Source organism: Salmo salar, chromosome 09, assembly GCF_965601325.2.
Source record: "Salmo salar chromosome 09, fSalSal1, whole genome shotgun sequence".
Lineage (NCBI taxonomy): Eukaryota > Metazoa > Chordata > Actinopteri > Salmoniformes > Salmonidae > Salmo > Salmo salar.
The window spans coordinates 122592381-122607848 of record NC_138299.1 but is presented as its reverse complement, the minus strand read 5'-3'; the positions used below and the strand labels follow the sequence as shown (position 1 = coordinate 122607848).

The following is a 15468-nucleotide window of genomic DNA, read 5'->3' as shown; positions in this document are numbered from 1 at the left end:
TGAGCTGAGGGGGACTGGTTAACGTCACTAAAAAAGCCTCTGGCGACCCTTAGTGGCAAAACCATACTTCTGTAACTGTGATTACATTGTCATGAGGTCAGTTTGGTTAAAAACTGACCAACAAAGCTGATGAATTCACTGCTTCTAACGCATTTTCTTCATGTAAAATAAGTTTGACACTTAATGCAATTATGAATCTATGAATATGATTAGCTTCAGAAATTGTGTGAATAATGTTGCTGCACAGCGTCAAGAAAAATAATTTTATTTCTTTATAAATCCACATATTTTACCTATGAAAGCATACAATTCCATCTCACGTATTTTTTTCTTATTGTTGTTTCATAATTCAAAGGAAATATGGGTATCAAATCAGAGAAAATTGAAGGTATATCTCACATACAAATACATACACAGTCAACAGTAAGGGAAAAATTGTATTTGATCTACGTGTCCATCTTTTCAGTTGGAAAGTGTTATACAATAGGGTCGGTTTCTTGTGCCAGAATGAAACTTAACTCACCATTTCACCATCAAACCAAAACGCAATACTTGTGCTGTAAGTTCATGTAATCAAACCAAACCAGATCCAGGTTCTTATTTTGACCTCATCTTGAGAGCCCATGTTTTTATTCCAAGTTGGGATATCCATGGCCAAATAACATGATTTTTTTTTCACCATCGTCCAAAATGGATGTACTTGATCTCTTAATTGATGAATATACTATTTAATTGTCCATATAGACAGAGAGAGAGAGCGAGAGAGATGGGGGGCGGGGGGTAGAGAAAGAGAGAGCGAGAGAAAGAACGAGAGAGGATTATAAAGATTATAACGTGCCCTAGAGATCAAAGAACAACCGTTTGATATTGGTGCATCGACGCGACATCGCTGTGAGCCAACACTTCCAAGGCCCTCGGGGAGGAGAACAAAACACTGTATCGCCTTTTCCTCTTATTGTATTCCTTTGGCAAATGACCGATCGTTAAGGGAGAGTGGAGCTTAATTACGAAACCCACAACACATCATCAAAACCATCCAAGGGTGTTCCTCTGTAGTAGGCAATTTCAATGGGAATCCCAAAAAGTATTCCGAAAGGAATGTTAGGCGTCTGGGTTAAGGTCAATTCATTCCTCACGCATTAAAAGAAGCCCCAGGTTTTGGAATACATTTCCATCCACTCCACAGTGCTGGATTACATCCCAGTTCCGGATAGAATTGCATAAGTGACAAAGCACAGCGATTCCATGGCATCCACCCCATCTCTACTCCCAATGCTGTTCTTGGCTTCATATTTATTATTTTGTGTTTTTCCAACTTCCTTGAACCAGGGGGACTTCACCTGGAGGAGAGAATTAGAGTAAATGTCATTAAGTAGTGACACAACCTGCTGTCTACTAGAAAATCTAATGCAATAGAAAGATAATTACATTCATCAGAATGTTGGTAAAACATGACATTTAAGGAAAGTTCAGTGAAAATATACTATTTGTGGTCTACTTGTCCCTTATTCCCTTCTCATTCGCCCTTTAAAGCAGACTTGCGTAACGTCATAATTTCCCCATCTCTATGTAGAACTTTAATATAGCATTCAAATGTATAGCTCTCTGTCCCCAAACTCACCTTTCCATTCTCCATCCCGCCACCTCAGAGGACGTGCATGGGTGATGTGCAAATCTGGAAGAGACAGGATACAGGAATCAGTGCACGAACCTCTCACCTGAGCTAAGAATACCTGGAAAGTTTCCATATGTCTTACCTGACCCAGAGGGGTACAAGTCTGTAGATATGAATATCACATCTGGCTAGGTGGCTGCACCTACCAGTTCCTTTTAGACAGTGAAGAGACACAGGAAAGTAAGGAGGGTAAGATGGTGTGCTAGAATAGTCTGGGCCAGATCCAAACCCACTCCAGAACTGGGATATCTGTATGATCAGAAGGCAATAGCAATAACCGCTAGATCACCCCAGGCCACACAACTACCAGTATTTGACAGTGTCTTACACATATGTCTTGTTCAAAATGAGATGATAAAAGACCACCACAGACCACCACAAAGCTTCACTAAGAACCTGGTTCGCTGACTGATTTGGAAAGTCGTTTTCTTCCATACAAAGCAATGCTAATGCTAATAAATTGATATGCTACGGTATGGAGACGGCCCAATTATATAATGCACGCATACTTTCATTCATAGCATGGCTGCTTGTGCCGCAATCTAAGGGGGAAAGGGTCTCCTGGTAGCACAGACGGGGTGGAGGTAGAAAGGGTGGAGGTTGCGTCCTACTTTTAGCAGTGCCCCACCAATGGTGAGTATCTGCTGATCACGTCCCCCGCTGACAAATCATCCCGTCTCCTCTCAGATCCCCCCTCTCTTCCTACACTTCTTTATTAGAACAAGCTCTAAATCTGCACCTCCTTACCTGTTTCTCTCACTCTTTCTTTCAAGCCCTCCATGTCTTTCTCCCTCTGTACACCACGTCTTCTCTCATCGATCTCTCTATCTTCGTCTTTGTCCACCTTGACTGTTGATCTCTTTCTCTCTCTCTCTCTCTCTCTCTCCTTTCTTTCTTTCTTTCTTTCTTTCTTTCTTTCTTTCTTTCTTTCTTTCTTTCTTTCTTTCTTTCTTTCTTTCTTTCTTTCTTTCTTTCTTTCTTTCTTTCTTTCTTTCTTTCTTTCTTTCTTTCTTTCTTTCTCCCCTTCCCCTACATCTGTATCTCTCTCCCCGTCTCTCTCTCTCCCTTCCACCGCTCTCCCTCCTTCCTGTCGCCGGTAACTCTGTCAGCCTGTGTCGCTGTGAGAGCGACACAATGAGTGATCTGTCATCTCCTCGCTGGCTGTCTGATGCTCCTAGATGAATTATGGATGCAAACACTGCAGGTATTTCACAGCTAAATGCTGAATACTGAGGCTGAGGAAGGATGCAACCTCATCTACCTCATCCAGGCCTGTCACAGAGGGAGAACACTGCCTGCTGCTGCCAACAGCTATAAACACACACGGTACCGAAACTGTCTTCTTCAAGAAGTAAGACCATGATCGATAGGGTTGTAAACCATATGTAACCAAGGTCTAATCACTCGGCTGTCTGAGACAAAAATATATCTTTCTCCTGAATGGATATGTAATGCAACCAGGACTCATAAACTGCTCAACAACAAAAACAATTGATCCCAAATGAGAGCTGCATGGATTGCTTCACTGCTGCAGCTGTTGATGACTCATATTGCAAGCTATTACATGTGGTAAATGAAGACTGTGATCGTAATGTTGATAATCTCTTAGTCAGGGGTTCACAAACTTTTTGGCCCACGACCCCATTTTGATATCTGAAAATTCTCACCCATGTGAAAAAAATTGTAATTAACAGTCAATGTTTACTTTTTTATTTGGGGCTATGGCATTCAATTGAAAAGCATTCTAACAGTATTTCTGATTGTCTTTTCAACTCACCATCACATACTATTAATGTGGGGCAGTCAATTGCAAATTAGTCTGACATAATGTCCCTTATCTCACCACCACTAATTAGAGTGCTTGATGCATGTCGCGTCAGAGCTTTTTAAAGTCAGGGGGCGTGGTCGACAGTGCTCACCTCATCTCTGCTGTCACATCCAACCTGGATCGATATTTGGTTTTAACGCAGACGAGAGCACTGAAACCAGCTTCACACAGATATGAGCTGGCGAAGAGTAGCCTACCATGAGTTTTATGGTGCTTTCAAGACAACTGGGAACTCAGGAAAATACGAGGTCAAATCATGATGTCAGTGATCTTTAGGTCAGAAAGTCAGAGCTCTAGAAAGAAGCCAGAGTTCCCAAGTTAGAATTCTGAGTCGTTTAACTGTTCAAAAGGATTTTTCCCCAGTCGGAGCTCGTTTCTTTCCGAGTTCCCAGTTGTCTTGAACGCACTGAAGTCAGAAGTCGGAGATTTCCGAGAGCGCAGTTGTTTTGAAAATGGCATTAATGCTCAGAGGGAGACGGCAGGGTATTCCCTTTGAGTCAGGAACCAAAACTCTTCTGTAGTTACCTGTGAATGCATTGTCTGCAGCATTCGGTCACATGACAGCTCGATCAGCTGTCCGACTGTCAACTGAGCCAGGATCACAGTCAAATAGATTGGGAAGTAGATCCGTCTCAAAGTGCTCTTCCAAGCATTGGAGGTGAGCATTCATCACTCGTGTGGGACAGTTACTGATGCTGTTTTCTGTTATTTATTTTTCATTACACCGAAAGTAAACCAGTTCCTCTCTCAATGCAATTTTTTTTCTCCAACACTCCCCTCGATAACCACCAAGCCTCGGTGTGAAACAAAACATTGTCATGCTCTGATCCCATTTCTCCACATAGTTTTGCAAACAGGTGTGCGCACAGTGGATGTGGTTTGATTTCATTTACAATCGAAGTTACCTGTTGCATTATATCTCAGAGCTCCGTGCTCAGCTCTTTTGCCCCCAGTTGCTCTCGGTGTATCATACAATGCGTCCATATGGCAGACGGAGACACATATATAACTAGCGTTCAGAGGCCTGCCTGACGTCCCGGGATAGATGGAGCCCTATCTGTGCAAAAGACCACCATTTGATCCCATATGGAATATGTTTTTTTGTCAATATAGCCACACAGCACACTGAACATCCCCTATGCCGATTCATGCTCGGGATTCATGCTCGCTGCACGTCCATTTTCAGGTCTCTCCAGAGATGTTCGATCGGGTTCAAGTCCGGGCTCTGGCTGGGCCACTCAAGGACATTCAGAGACTTGTCCAAATGCCACTCCTGCATTGTCATGGCTGTGTGCTTACGGTCATTGTCCTGTTAGAAGTTGAACCATTGCCTCAGTCTGAGGTCCTGAGTGCTTTGAAGCAGGTTTTCATCAAGGATCTCTCTGTACTTTGCTCCATTCATCTTTCCCTTGATCCTGACTAGTCTCCCAGTCCCTGCCACTGAAAAACATCCCCACAGCATAATGCTGCCACCACCATGTTTCACCATATGGATGGTGCCAGGTTTCCTCCAGACTTGACACTTGGCATTCAGGTTTTATCAGACCAGAGAATCTTGTTTCTCATGGTCTGAGAGTCCTTTAGGTGCCTTTTGGCAAACTCAAAGCGGCCTGTCATGTGCCTTTTACTGAGTACTGTCTTCCGTCTGGACATTCTACCATAAAGGCCTGATTGGTGGAGTGCTGCAGAAATGGTTGTCCTTCTGTAAGGTTCTCCATCTCCACAGAGGAACTCTGGAGCTCTGTCAAAGTGACCATCGGATTCTTGGTCACCTCCCTGACCAAGGCCATACTCCCCTGATTACTCAGTTTGGCCAGGCGGCCAGCTCTAGGAAGAGTCTTTGTGGTTCCAAACTTCTTCCATCTAAGAATGATGGAGGCCACTGGAGTCGCCTCATCACTGTTGACGTTGAGACTGGTGTTTTGCGGGTACTATTTAATGAAGTTGCCAGTTGAGGACTTGTGAGGCATCTGTTTCTCAAACTAGATACTCTAATGTTCTTGTCCTCTTGCTCAGTTGTGCACTGGGGCCTCCCACTCCTCTTTCTATTCTGGTTAGAGAGTTAGTTTGCGCTGTTCTGTGCGGGAAGTAGTACACAGCGTTGTATGAGATCTTCAGTTTCTTGGCAATGTCTTGCATGGAGTAGCCTTCATTTCTCAGAACAAGAATAGACTGAGGAATTTCAGAAGAAAGTTATTTGTTTCTGGCCCTTTTGAGCCTGTAATCGATCCCACAAATGCTGAGCTCCAGATTCTCAACTAGTCTAAAGAAGGACAGTTTTATTGCTTCTTTAATCAGGACAACAGTTTTCAGCTGTGCTAACATAATTGCAAAAGGGTTTTCTAATGATCAATTAGCCTTTTAAAATGATACACTTGAATTAGCTAACACAATGTGCCACTGGAACGCAGGAGTGATGGTTGCTGATAATGGGCCTCTGTATGCCTATGTAGATATTCCATTAAAAAATCTGCCGTTTCCAGCTACAATGGTCATTTACAACATTAACAATGTCTACACTGTATTTCTGATCTATTTGATATGATTTTAATGGACACAAAAAATGTGCTTTTCTTTCAAAAACAAGGAAATGTCTAAGTGACCCCAAACTTTTGAATGGTAGTGTATATATAATTTTTTCTTCAGCATTTTAGAAATTCTCCTGCGACCACATTTTCACATCATGCGACCCCATATGGGGTCGCGGCCCCTAGTTTGGTAACTGCTGGTTTAGGCTAACATTACCAAGGGCATAATTAATCATACCCATAGGGGTCGCTATTATGCATGTGGCTGCCATTTGCCTTTTTTAATCCAACCAGATTCTGATTCCAGCTGATACTGACACAGTTTGTAGTTTGCCCTCCAAAAAGTATTGAGAATAACACAAATGCCTTAGGAAACCCCAAAGATTACACCCTCGCTAGACAATTGAGTGTGCTAATGCGCGGGACGACGTGATGTTGTTGGTGGGCGGCAGAGACACCGATGATGGTGTTCAAAACACCACAGAGCAGCCCCGGGCCCCGCTCAGTTCATTTGTATTTCGAGAGCGCAGATGTAGAGAAGATTGTGCTATACTGCGGATATTAAACTTACAACAAATACCTCAGGGCCAGCGGAGGCAGCTATGATTAGTTTCATGGAAACAGAGAGTGGGGGAAGTCCCATCGGGCAGCGAGGGAGGGAAGGAGGCATGGAGCGAGTGAGCACGGCGTGCCCTCCTTTAGTGTTTATGTGCTGTGTGATTTTATGATGATTGCCTATTCCCATCAGCACTGGGGGCCTGGCGTGGGGCACCAGCAAAGCCTACCTGTCTGTCTACAGCCACAGATGCAGCTCAATAGGACCGGCTCACTGCACTGTTTACTGCGCTTCATTTAAAGAGGAAAGGATTATGCAGCATAAGTACTGCCCCTCGAAATAGACACTGCATGCAGATGCACCTAGACTTACAGGAATAAACACAGCATGTACACAGACACACACACACACACATCTGTAAGCTCTTACAGAAGCAGTCTGCAGAAATGTTAATGAATACACGTCAGCTCTAACCCCAGCCTTGTCTGACAGGAATCACCCACCTTGGACACGAGATAATCCTTGGTAAGGCAGAGGGACCCCAGCACCAGGAAATAAAAAGTGGGTGGCGTTGGGGCAGTCCCAGATCCTGTGTTATTGTGATATAGCATCCTCGTCCTTCACTGACTTCCCGTAGTCTGGGTTCAAGTCCACTACCGTGGTCCCTTTCAAGGGCCCTCCGAAGCCCCCTTCCGAGGCCTGATGGGGTCCGTCGTGCCCTACCCTGTCCACTGGGCCAGAAGGCATGGGCCTATTGGTCGAGCCTGAGGACGAGGGTGGGATGGGAGCGCCTCCCCCGCCCGCAGCCTGGCCCCCGTTGGTCTGAGAGCACACGTTGCTGACATGTGCCGCTTTCTGCTTGTAGTGGTTGCTGTGCAGCTTGTACTTCATGAGGAGGATGAAGATGAAGACGAGCACGGAGGCCACGATGATACCGCCGATCACGATGATCATGGTGCCGCCCAGGAACTGGTCGTGGAGGGAGCGGCACTGGCGGTACTCTCGCTCTGTGGTGAAAGCCACGCAGCCCACCAGGCGGGTGCCGGTTAGGGCCGTGACGCCGTCGTCATACACCGCCAGCACGCACAGGTCATAGTCCCGCTGAGAGGCCAGGTCACTGAGTAGGAAGAACTTATGAGACGCAGGGATCATCCTAGAGAGAGAGAGAGAGAGACAGAGATAGAAGAGAGAGAGAACATTTGAGAGAAAACAAGGTTGTTGATAGAGTGAACATTCTGGCAGTAATCTGAAAACTGTTGAAAACTGAGAGCTCCCACGAAGGCACTGAACTCAACAACCTATACTTTCAGTACCTGGAGATTACATTTAACCTTGACTACCCCAACCACACACAGACACACATACACACCTTCACTCCTCCTCTCCTCTCATTCTCCTCTCTCCGTTGACAGGTTTACTTACTGTCTCACAAACGCTAGACCACACAGGGGCTAAGGTGAGTGTGTGTGTGTATGTGTGTGTTTGCTGTTACCCCGGCGTGCCAAAGTGCTCCATTTATCAACAGGGACATAGGGGCCCGGGGGCTCCGAGGTGAGGAGACACAGAGCGGAATTCGAAAGTGCGGTGTGCCCAAGGGGTGACAGCGTGGGTGACAGTGTGTGCATTAAACATTTCTCCTCTAAACGGAGGCACCAGCGGGGTCAACCTCTACCCTTGCACGGTGGGATTCATACTGTCTCAGCATACCCTCCTCTACCCTACCTTATCCACAGGTTAAACCTGCTGTTTCTATTAAACTGACTTACTACCATTACTCTTCTCTCGACATGCTGTTTATCCACTGTATTCTCCTTTACGCATTATAATACATTTATGGAGCATGCAGAATATCTTCCACCCATAAAGTCAGCGTCACATTATGGTCTGGTGCTTTACTATGAAGTAAATGTTTCATGGTGAGATATTGCTTTTATGATTACGTGTTATTACCTTTCTACAATTTCTCTATTTTATCTCTCGCTACACTGTTGGGAAGGGCCCGTAAGTAAGCATTTCACTGTTAGTATCCCCCTGTTGTTTACGAAGCATGTGAAGAATAGAATTAGATTTGATGTGAATTTTAATTCCGTGAACATTTCCTTGAAAGAAAAAAGGAAAAGAGAAGAGAGATGATCAAAATATTAAGAAAGGTGAAATCTCACTAATTAGGGGGAATAGTTTTGATGTCGAATCTGTTCTGTTCACCCCCAGTGCATATACACTCATGATTAGTGAATGCTCTGGATGAGTGGAGGTCACTAGACGCTCACAGATGGGTCTAGCCATTTCATTAGCTCTGAGCCTAGCATACAGTCTAGGTATACAAAGGGAGGTCGCCCGGGTAAAAAAATAATAGGTCCCAATATGCTGTATCTTCAGATGTGTCCTTATCCACCTCCTCTGGTGTGGCTTTGATGGACATGCAGGGGAAGGCTGGGCCCTCTACATGCCATGGGGAGGAGGTGGTGGGGATGGTGAATGGATGGTGATGGACATGCAGGGGAAGGCTGGGCCCTCTGCATGCGATGGGGAGGAGGTGGTGGGGATGGTGAATGGATGGTGATGGACATGCAGGGGAAGGCTGGGCCCTCTACATGCCATGGGGAGGAGGTGGTGGGGATGGTGAATGGATGGTGATGGACATGCTGGGGAAGGCTGGGCCCTCTACATGCCATGGGGAGGAGGTGGTGGGGATGGTGAATGGATGGTGATGGACATGCAGGGGAAGGCTGGGCCCTCTACATGCCATGGGGAGGAGGTGGTGGGGATGGTGAATGGATGGTGATGGACATGCAGGGGAAGGCTGGGCCCTCTACATGCCATGGGGAGGAGGTGGTGGGGATGGTGAATGGATGGTGATGGACATGCAGGGGAAGGCTGGGCCCTCTACATGCCATGGGGAGGAGGTGGTGGGGATGGTGAATGGATGGTGATGGACATGCAGGGGAAGGCTGGGCCCTCTACATGCCATGGGGAGGAGGTGGTGGGGATGGTGAATGGATGGTGATGGACATGCAGGGGAAGGCTGGGCCCTCTACATGCCATGGGGAGGAGGTGGTGGGGATGGTGAATGGATGGTGATGGACATGCAGGGGAAGGCTGGGCCCTCTACATGCCATGGGGAGGAGGTGGTGGGGATGGTGAATGGATGGTGATGGACATGCAGGGGAAGGCTGGGCCCTCTACATGCCATGGGGAGGAGGTGGTGGGGATGGTGAATGGATGGTGATGGACATGCAGGGGAAGGCTGGGCCCTCTACATGCCATGGGGAGGAGGTGGTGGGGATGGTGAATGGATGGTGATGGACATGCTGGGGAAGGCTGGGCCCTCTACATGCCATGGGGAGGAGGTGGTGGGGATGGTGAATGGATGGTGATGGACATGCAGGGGAAGGCTGGGCCCTCTACATGCCATGGGGAGGAGGTGGTGGAGATGGTGAATGGATGGTGATGGACATGCTGGGGAAGGCTGGGCCCTCTGCATGCCATGGGGAGGAGGTGGTGGGGATGGTGAATGGATGGTGATGGACATGCTGGGGAAGGCTGGGCCCTCTGCATGCCATGGGGAGGAGGTGGTGGGGATGGTGAATGAGGCGCAGGAGCCCTCCCTGACACGGTCAGACCTGACCTTGCCACATCTCCTGTCACCAGTCTGTCACATTAGAGATGGGAATATGGATGTTACAGGCACGGGGGCCAGGAAGGGTTAGGGGGACCTGGAGAACTGTGTGGGTGCGTGTGCATGTGTGTACTCTTGTGCGCCGTGTGATCATGGATGGGAGTGTGCGCTGAAACCTCCCTACCACATGCTGTCTATAATGGCTTTGATATAGGATGGTCCTCTTCTCATATAAGACTGTCTCCGAAGAGGCCAGACAAACATAAAGGCAATTAGGTAGTGATATCTGGAGAAAAGAATTGGACAGAGAAAGGGAACGAAAGGAAGAGAAATAGAGAGTGCAGTCGACTTGATGTAAGAACGAAGAGAGAGACTGAAAGAAAAGCTGATACCGTCCCAATCCTCTCCTGTTTTCAGCACAATCTTAATTTGTCTGAGTGTATATTAGCTGTCCTCAGCCCCCTCATCCTTTCATTCCCCCCTCTCTCCATCCCTCCATCCCTCCATTGCCACCTCCCAAATTCAATACAACTGTCAGTCCACACAGAGCAGGACTCATGTGTGCCTAATTGATTAAAAAACGCATTCCGATTACTTTGCAGTGCCATAAACCAAAGGCATCCATGTGCTTTTTGCATAATTAACAGCAAATTACTTCTCCTACGTGTCTTTTTTTTCTTAATCCATCCTCAGGGAAAGGCCGGAAGTTAATTAAGTACTAACGGGGCTCCTTTAACAGAGAATCGCTCCACAGTGAAATGTCGAAAAGGGCCGTGGCGGAATATAAAAAAAAAAAAAAATCAATAGATACATTTCCGTCTTTTAACGACTTTCTCCATCCGTCCGTTATAGGCTTGTGGAATAATCCACTGTGTGAGTGCCGGGAAGAACTTCAAAAGAGAGGTGGATGGAACTGAGCTCGCTGGCTATTTTTGCCGTGGGGCAGGAAAAATAAAAAACACCCCTTAAGACTTCTAATACTGTACAGTGCTCTCACTTCTATGTCTCTGTAATAACATGGGCTGGCGCTGCAGTCAAGCCTCCAACATTCATGGTGATGTTTTCCTCTGTACCGCCTATAAAAAATAATGAATAGCGAGTTTAAAGAAGTCTTTGAAAGCTCAAGAGGAGAATATTGCCCTAGGAGAAGAAACGGGTTCGCAGCCGACTCTGGGGGAATTTAATGGCCGGCGATTTCTGTGGATTTCATTTTGAGGAGAGAATTCCGTTTTTTTCTGTTAATGTTCCACTTGATTCTTAGCAGAGACAAACAGAGGACTGTAGTTACTGCGGGAGTGACCCGCCTTTCTTCTCTGTGTAAATCGGAATGTTTCAGGTGTTTTATGCTCTTCAACAGTCATTCTCTGAAATCTCTGAAATGGAGGTGACTCAGAAACCACTGTTCCCATAAGGACAGATTCTTTTCAATCACTAAAGTTAGGGTGAAGAGTTCAACTCAACTGTGCTTCATTTAAAATCAGTTATCAAACATTGCCTTCTGGAACGGATTGCACTTCACTGGTGTAATGTGTTTACATCAGCGCAATTCTGCACTGGGATTCCTTTGGGTGCTATTGAAAATATGTATTATTTTCTCTCACTGAAGATAATACCTCTATTGTCCACAGCTTACAAATAATCACAATCACTTGAAAGCTTGCACAGTATATTCATATTTCTGATAGGAACAATACTGCATTCCAAATGCCAAACTCAACACTTTTCAAAACCCTTCCATGACACTTAGTACGAGTGAGGCATTGCAACATTCAGTCCATCGTATCAATGAATGCTTGGCCTTTGATACATGGGAGTCAACCCACCTAATATAACATCGGAATCTGATATCAGTAAGGTCAATATGTAACTGGATCATCCTCTCAGTCCTATGGAGATGATTGATGGGAACAAGTTCTCTTCCTATAGTTCTCTTCCTCACTCTATGTCACTGCAAAACCCATTACAGCTAATGGCTACTGCACAGTAAGGCTATATAGGTTGATGTGCCAATAGATGTACGCATACTGAGTCATTCCAACCCATTATGTCAGAACTTTTATGAGTTTTTCCCTGTGGGCATCATGCTCTTGTGTTTCTGCAGTTCGCTCTGTGATTTCTTTAGCGATGAGTTACAGTCACCTGATATTGTCGTCGGCCACTAAATTCATTATCAATGTGATTGAGTGCCTCTCTGAACCAGGCTGTTAATGACAATCAATTTGGAGGCTCATGAACTGTCAAAGAACAACAAGAGACCCATAGTATGCAAGGGCGAACGTGAAGATCAACTTCCACACAGAAATACCAGTCAGCTTCATAGGGATAGTTGTATATCAACCACTCCCCATAGAGATGCATGTCGTCTTATCTGATCTCATGTAAAATCATGTGGTGACCAACTCACCTGTATATGAGGATGTCGTCGGAGGAGCTGTTGTACTGGATCTGGTACATGCGGACCCCCGGGATGTGGTCCTGAGAGGGCCATCGGATGGTGGCCGAAGTCGAGCTCAGCTCCGACACGCTGACCCTCTGATGGTCGATGCGGGCGTGGCCCCCGCTGGCGTTGGACTTGATGGAGGTGGGGATGTCCGAAGGGCCAGGCTCGGGCTCCAGCTTGGGGTCAAAGTGTGGCGAGGGGTTAACCACCAGCTCCACAGGCGCTGTGGCCTCGCCGGCGGCATTGGAGGCAATGCAGGTGAACTTCCCAGAGTCCTTCACAGTGGTGGTGAGGATGTCCAAAGAGCCGTTCTCATAGCAGATGGTGCGGGACGTGTTCCCGATCAGCTTCCCCTCGGGGCTGACCCAATGCGTGTAAGGTTCCGGGTCACCCACTGACTTACAGCGTAGGCTCACCTCCTGGCCCTCCATCACAAACATCTTGGAAGTGTGCCGCGTGATCATGGGCGGCTCGCACACAAACTCCTCCTCGCGGATGGTCCAAAAATACTTGCCGGCGAGCTCTCGGGGAGAGGCACAGGTCTCCAGGTCGTCTTCTCTGGTCAGCCTCCTCAGCCACATTAACTCACAGTTACAGTGTAGCGGGTTCCCACCAAAGCTCAGCACCAGGGACGTGAGTGGAGAACCCTTCAGCTTAGCGTACACTGGGATCCTCAGGAACAGGGGATCTGGAGGTATCTTCTTCAGCTTGTTGGAGGTCATGTCTAGACGCGCCAGCTTGTGCAGGTTGGCGAAGATGCCCTCGGGGACCATCTCTATGAGGTTGTGGTCCAGACTGAGGGTGTTGACACTGGCCAGCAGGCCGATGGTCTCCCAGGGGATGTTCACCAGGTTGTTGTAGGACAGGTCCAGGTCTTCCAGTGTCTCCAGGAAGTCCTGGAAGGCCCCCTCAGAGATGCTGTGCAGCTGGTTGTTGGCAAGGATCATGTGCCTGAGGTTGACCAGGCCCTGGAAGTGGGTGTCATCCAGTATGGTGAGTCGGTTGGCGTCCAGGTGCAGGGCGTGCAGGTCCTGAAGGTCGGCGAAGGCGTACGGCTTGATCTGGCTGATGGTGTTGCGCGACAGCGTCAGGTGGATGAGGCTGCTCATGTTGGCGAAGTCACGGTGACGAAGGGTGGTGATGAAGTTGTCCATGAGGCGCAGCTCGGCCGTCTGTCGGTCTATGTTCGGCGGCACGAAGAGCAGGCCTGTCTTGGTGCAGAGGACAGTGTAGGAGGGCATGAGGTTCTGGCAGGTGCAGCGCTTGGGGCACAGCATGGAGGCGGTGGGCGTAGCGAGGAGTGCCAGGCACAGGAGCAGGCTCTCCATGGCTAGGCTCCTGGAAGACAAGGGGAGGGGAAAGGCTGTTAGCATACAACAAGAACAACAACAACAATGAAAGCAACAACAAAAACAACAATGAAAACAACAACAGCAATGAAAGCAACAACACTGTCATCATTGCGATGGATAGATAGAACCTCGAGCTGCAAATGTTAAATATTTGTAAAATGAAATGCTTACATCTTTATAAGGAAAAGAAAAACTGAAAAAACATTTACATAAGGCAGATTTTTTCAAGGAAAGATATCTACTCCATTCCCAGACCTGTTCCCTAAAGGTGTGCTTGGATATCAAAACACGCACGCTTTACTACAGTTTAGTCAGAATGTCATGATGTGAATTTGGAGCAGGTTACCCCAAGATAACAGGGAAATCTGTGGAGGCTGCAGAGAGAGTGCTGTTCCCTTGACACTGCACTTCATTCCACCGCACCCCACCACCTCAAAGAAGTGCTATCTGACACCCCATCTGTCTATAACACACACTAAAATAGTATTTCACAAGGGAATCCATTATGAATATATTCAGAAATGCTCCAGAATAGCTAATGGATATCTGATACCAGATCCTTTGTTTATTGTTTGTGCACACCCTTCCATTCTCATAGCGTTTACATAGAAATGCATGAACATAATTATTTCCAACTTCCAGCGAACCCACTCTGAATATCAATGCGCTAACTGCAGGGAAATGAAAGAGAGGGACTGTCAAGTGGGGAAGAGGAGGAGGGAGAAGGTGGAGAAAACATGGAAGTGCAGTTATGGTTCTCTGCCAGGTGAGGGAGATACCGAGCCACACACATGGCATATCAATAGGGACTGAGAGAGGAGAGCTGCTCTCTGCTAAGTTGAGCCATATATCAGAGGCAGAAAAAAAGACAGTGCGGTGTCTCAGTGACACGCCCAGGCAGGGCTGAGCTCCCTGCTCTCCATTATAGGGAGGATGAGAAGTCACAGCACCCCCGGAGAGAGAGCCAATACCTCTCGACAACTAACTAAGAAAAGCACAACAGGAAAAGGTACCCATGTCAACGCATGCCAATGGTGGACTATTTCATGCAGGCACATTAGCCATAGGCCTATCAGTGGAGGCTCCTGAGGGGAGGACGGCTCATAATAGTGGCTGGAATGGAGTTCATGGAGTGGTATCAACCACATGGAAACCACGTGTTTCCATGTTGTTGATACCATTCCATTGACTCCATCCCAGCCATTATTAGGAGCCGTCCTCCTCTCAGCAGCCTCCACTGAGGCCTATGTACTCGACTAAACAGTAAAGGATGCTTGAGTCATGGCATTCATATTAACCTCTCTGGGCTAGGCGGGACGAATTCGTCCCACCTACGCAACAGCCAGTTGAATCCCGTGGCGCGATTTTCAAATACCTTAGAAATGCTATTACTTCAATTTCTCAAACATATGACTATTTTACAGCATTTTAAAGACAAGACTCTCATTAATCTAACCACACTGTCCGATT

The 15468-nt window shown here is 47.0% G+C and overlaps 1 protein-coding gene across 1 annotated transcript in view; it reads right to left on the bottom strand.

Annotated features, from left to right (window-relative positions):
• Nucleotides 1-286: 286 nt before the first annotated feature.
• Nucleotides 287-15468, bottom strand: part of LOC106612717 (leucine-rich repeat and fibronectin type III domain-containing protein 1-like protein) — a 169297-nt gene continuing 154115 nt past the window's right edge. Inside the window, exons 3-6 of the mRNA XM_014214158.3 lie at nt 12611-13984; nt 7091-7740; nt 1622-1675; nt 287-1340 (exon numbers count right to left, since the gene is read on the bottom strand). Coding sequence (XP_014069633.3) covers nt 7182-7740; nt 12611-13984 — 1933 coding nt within the window. The 3' untranslated portion in view covers nt 287-1340; nt 1622-1675; nt 7091-7181. The remainder of the gene's footprint in view (nt 1341-1621; nt 1676-7090; nt 7741-12610; nt 13985-15468) is intronic.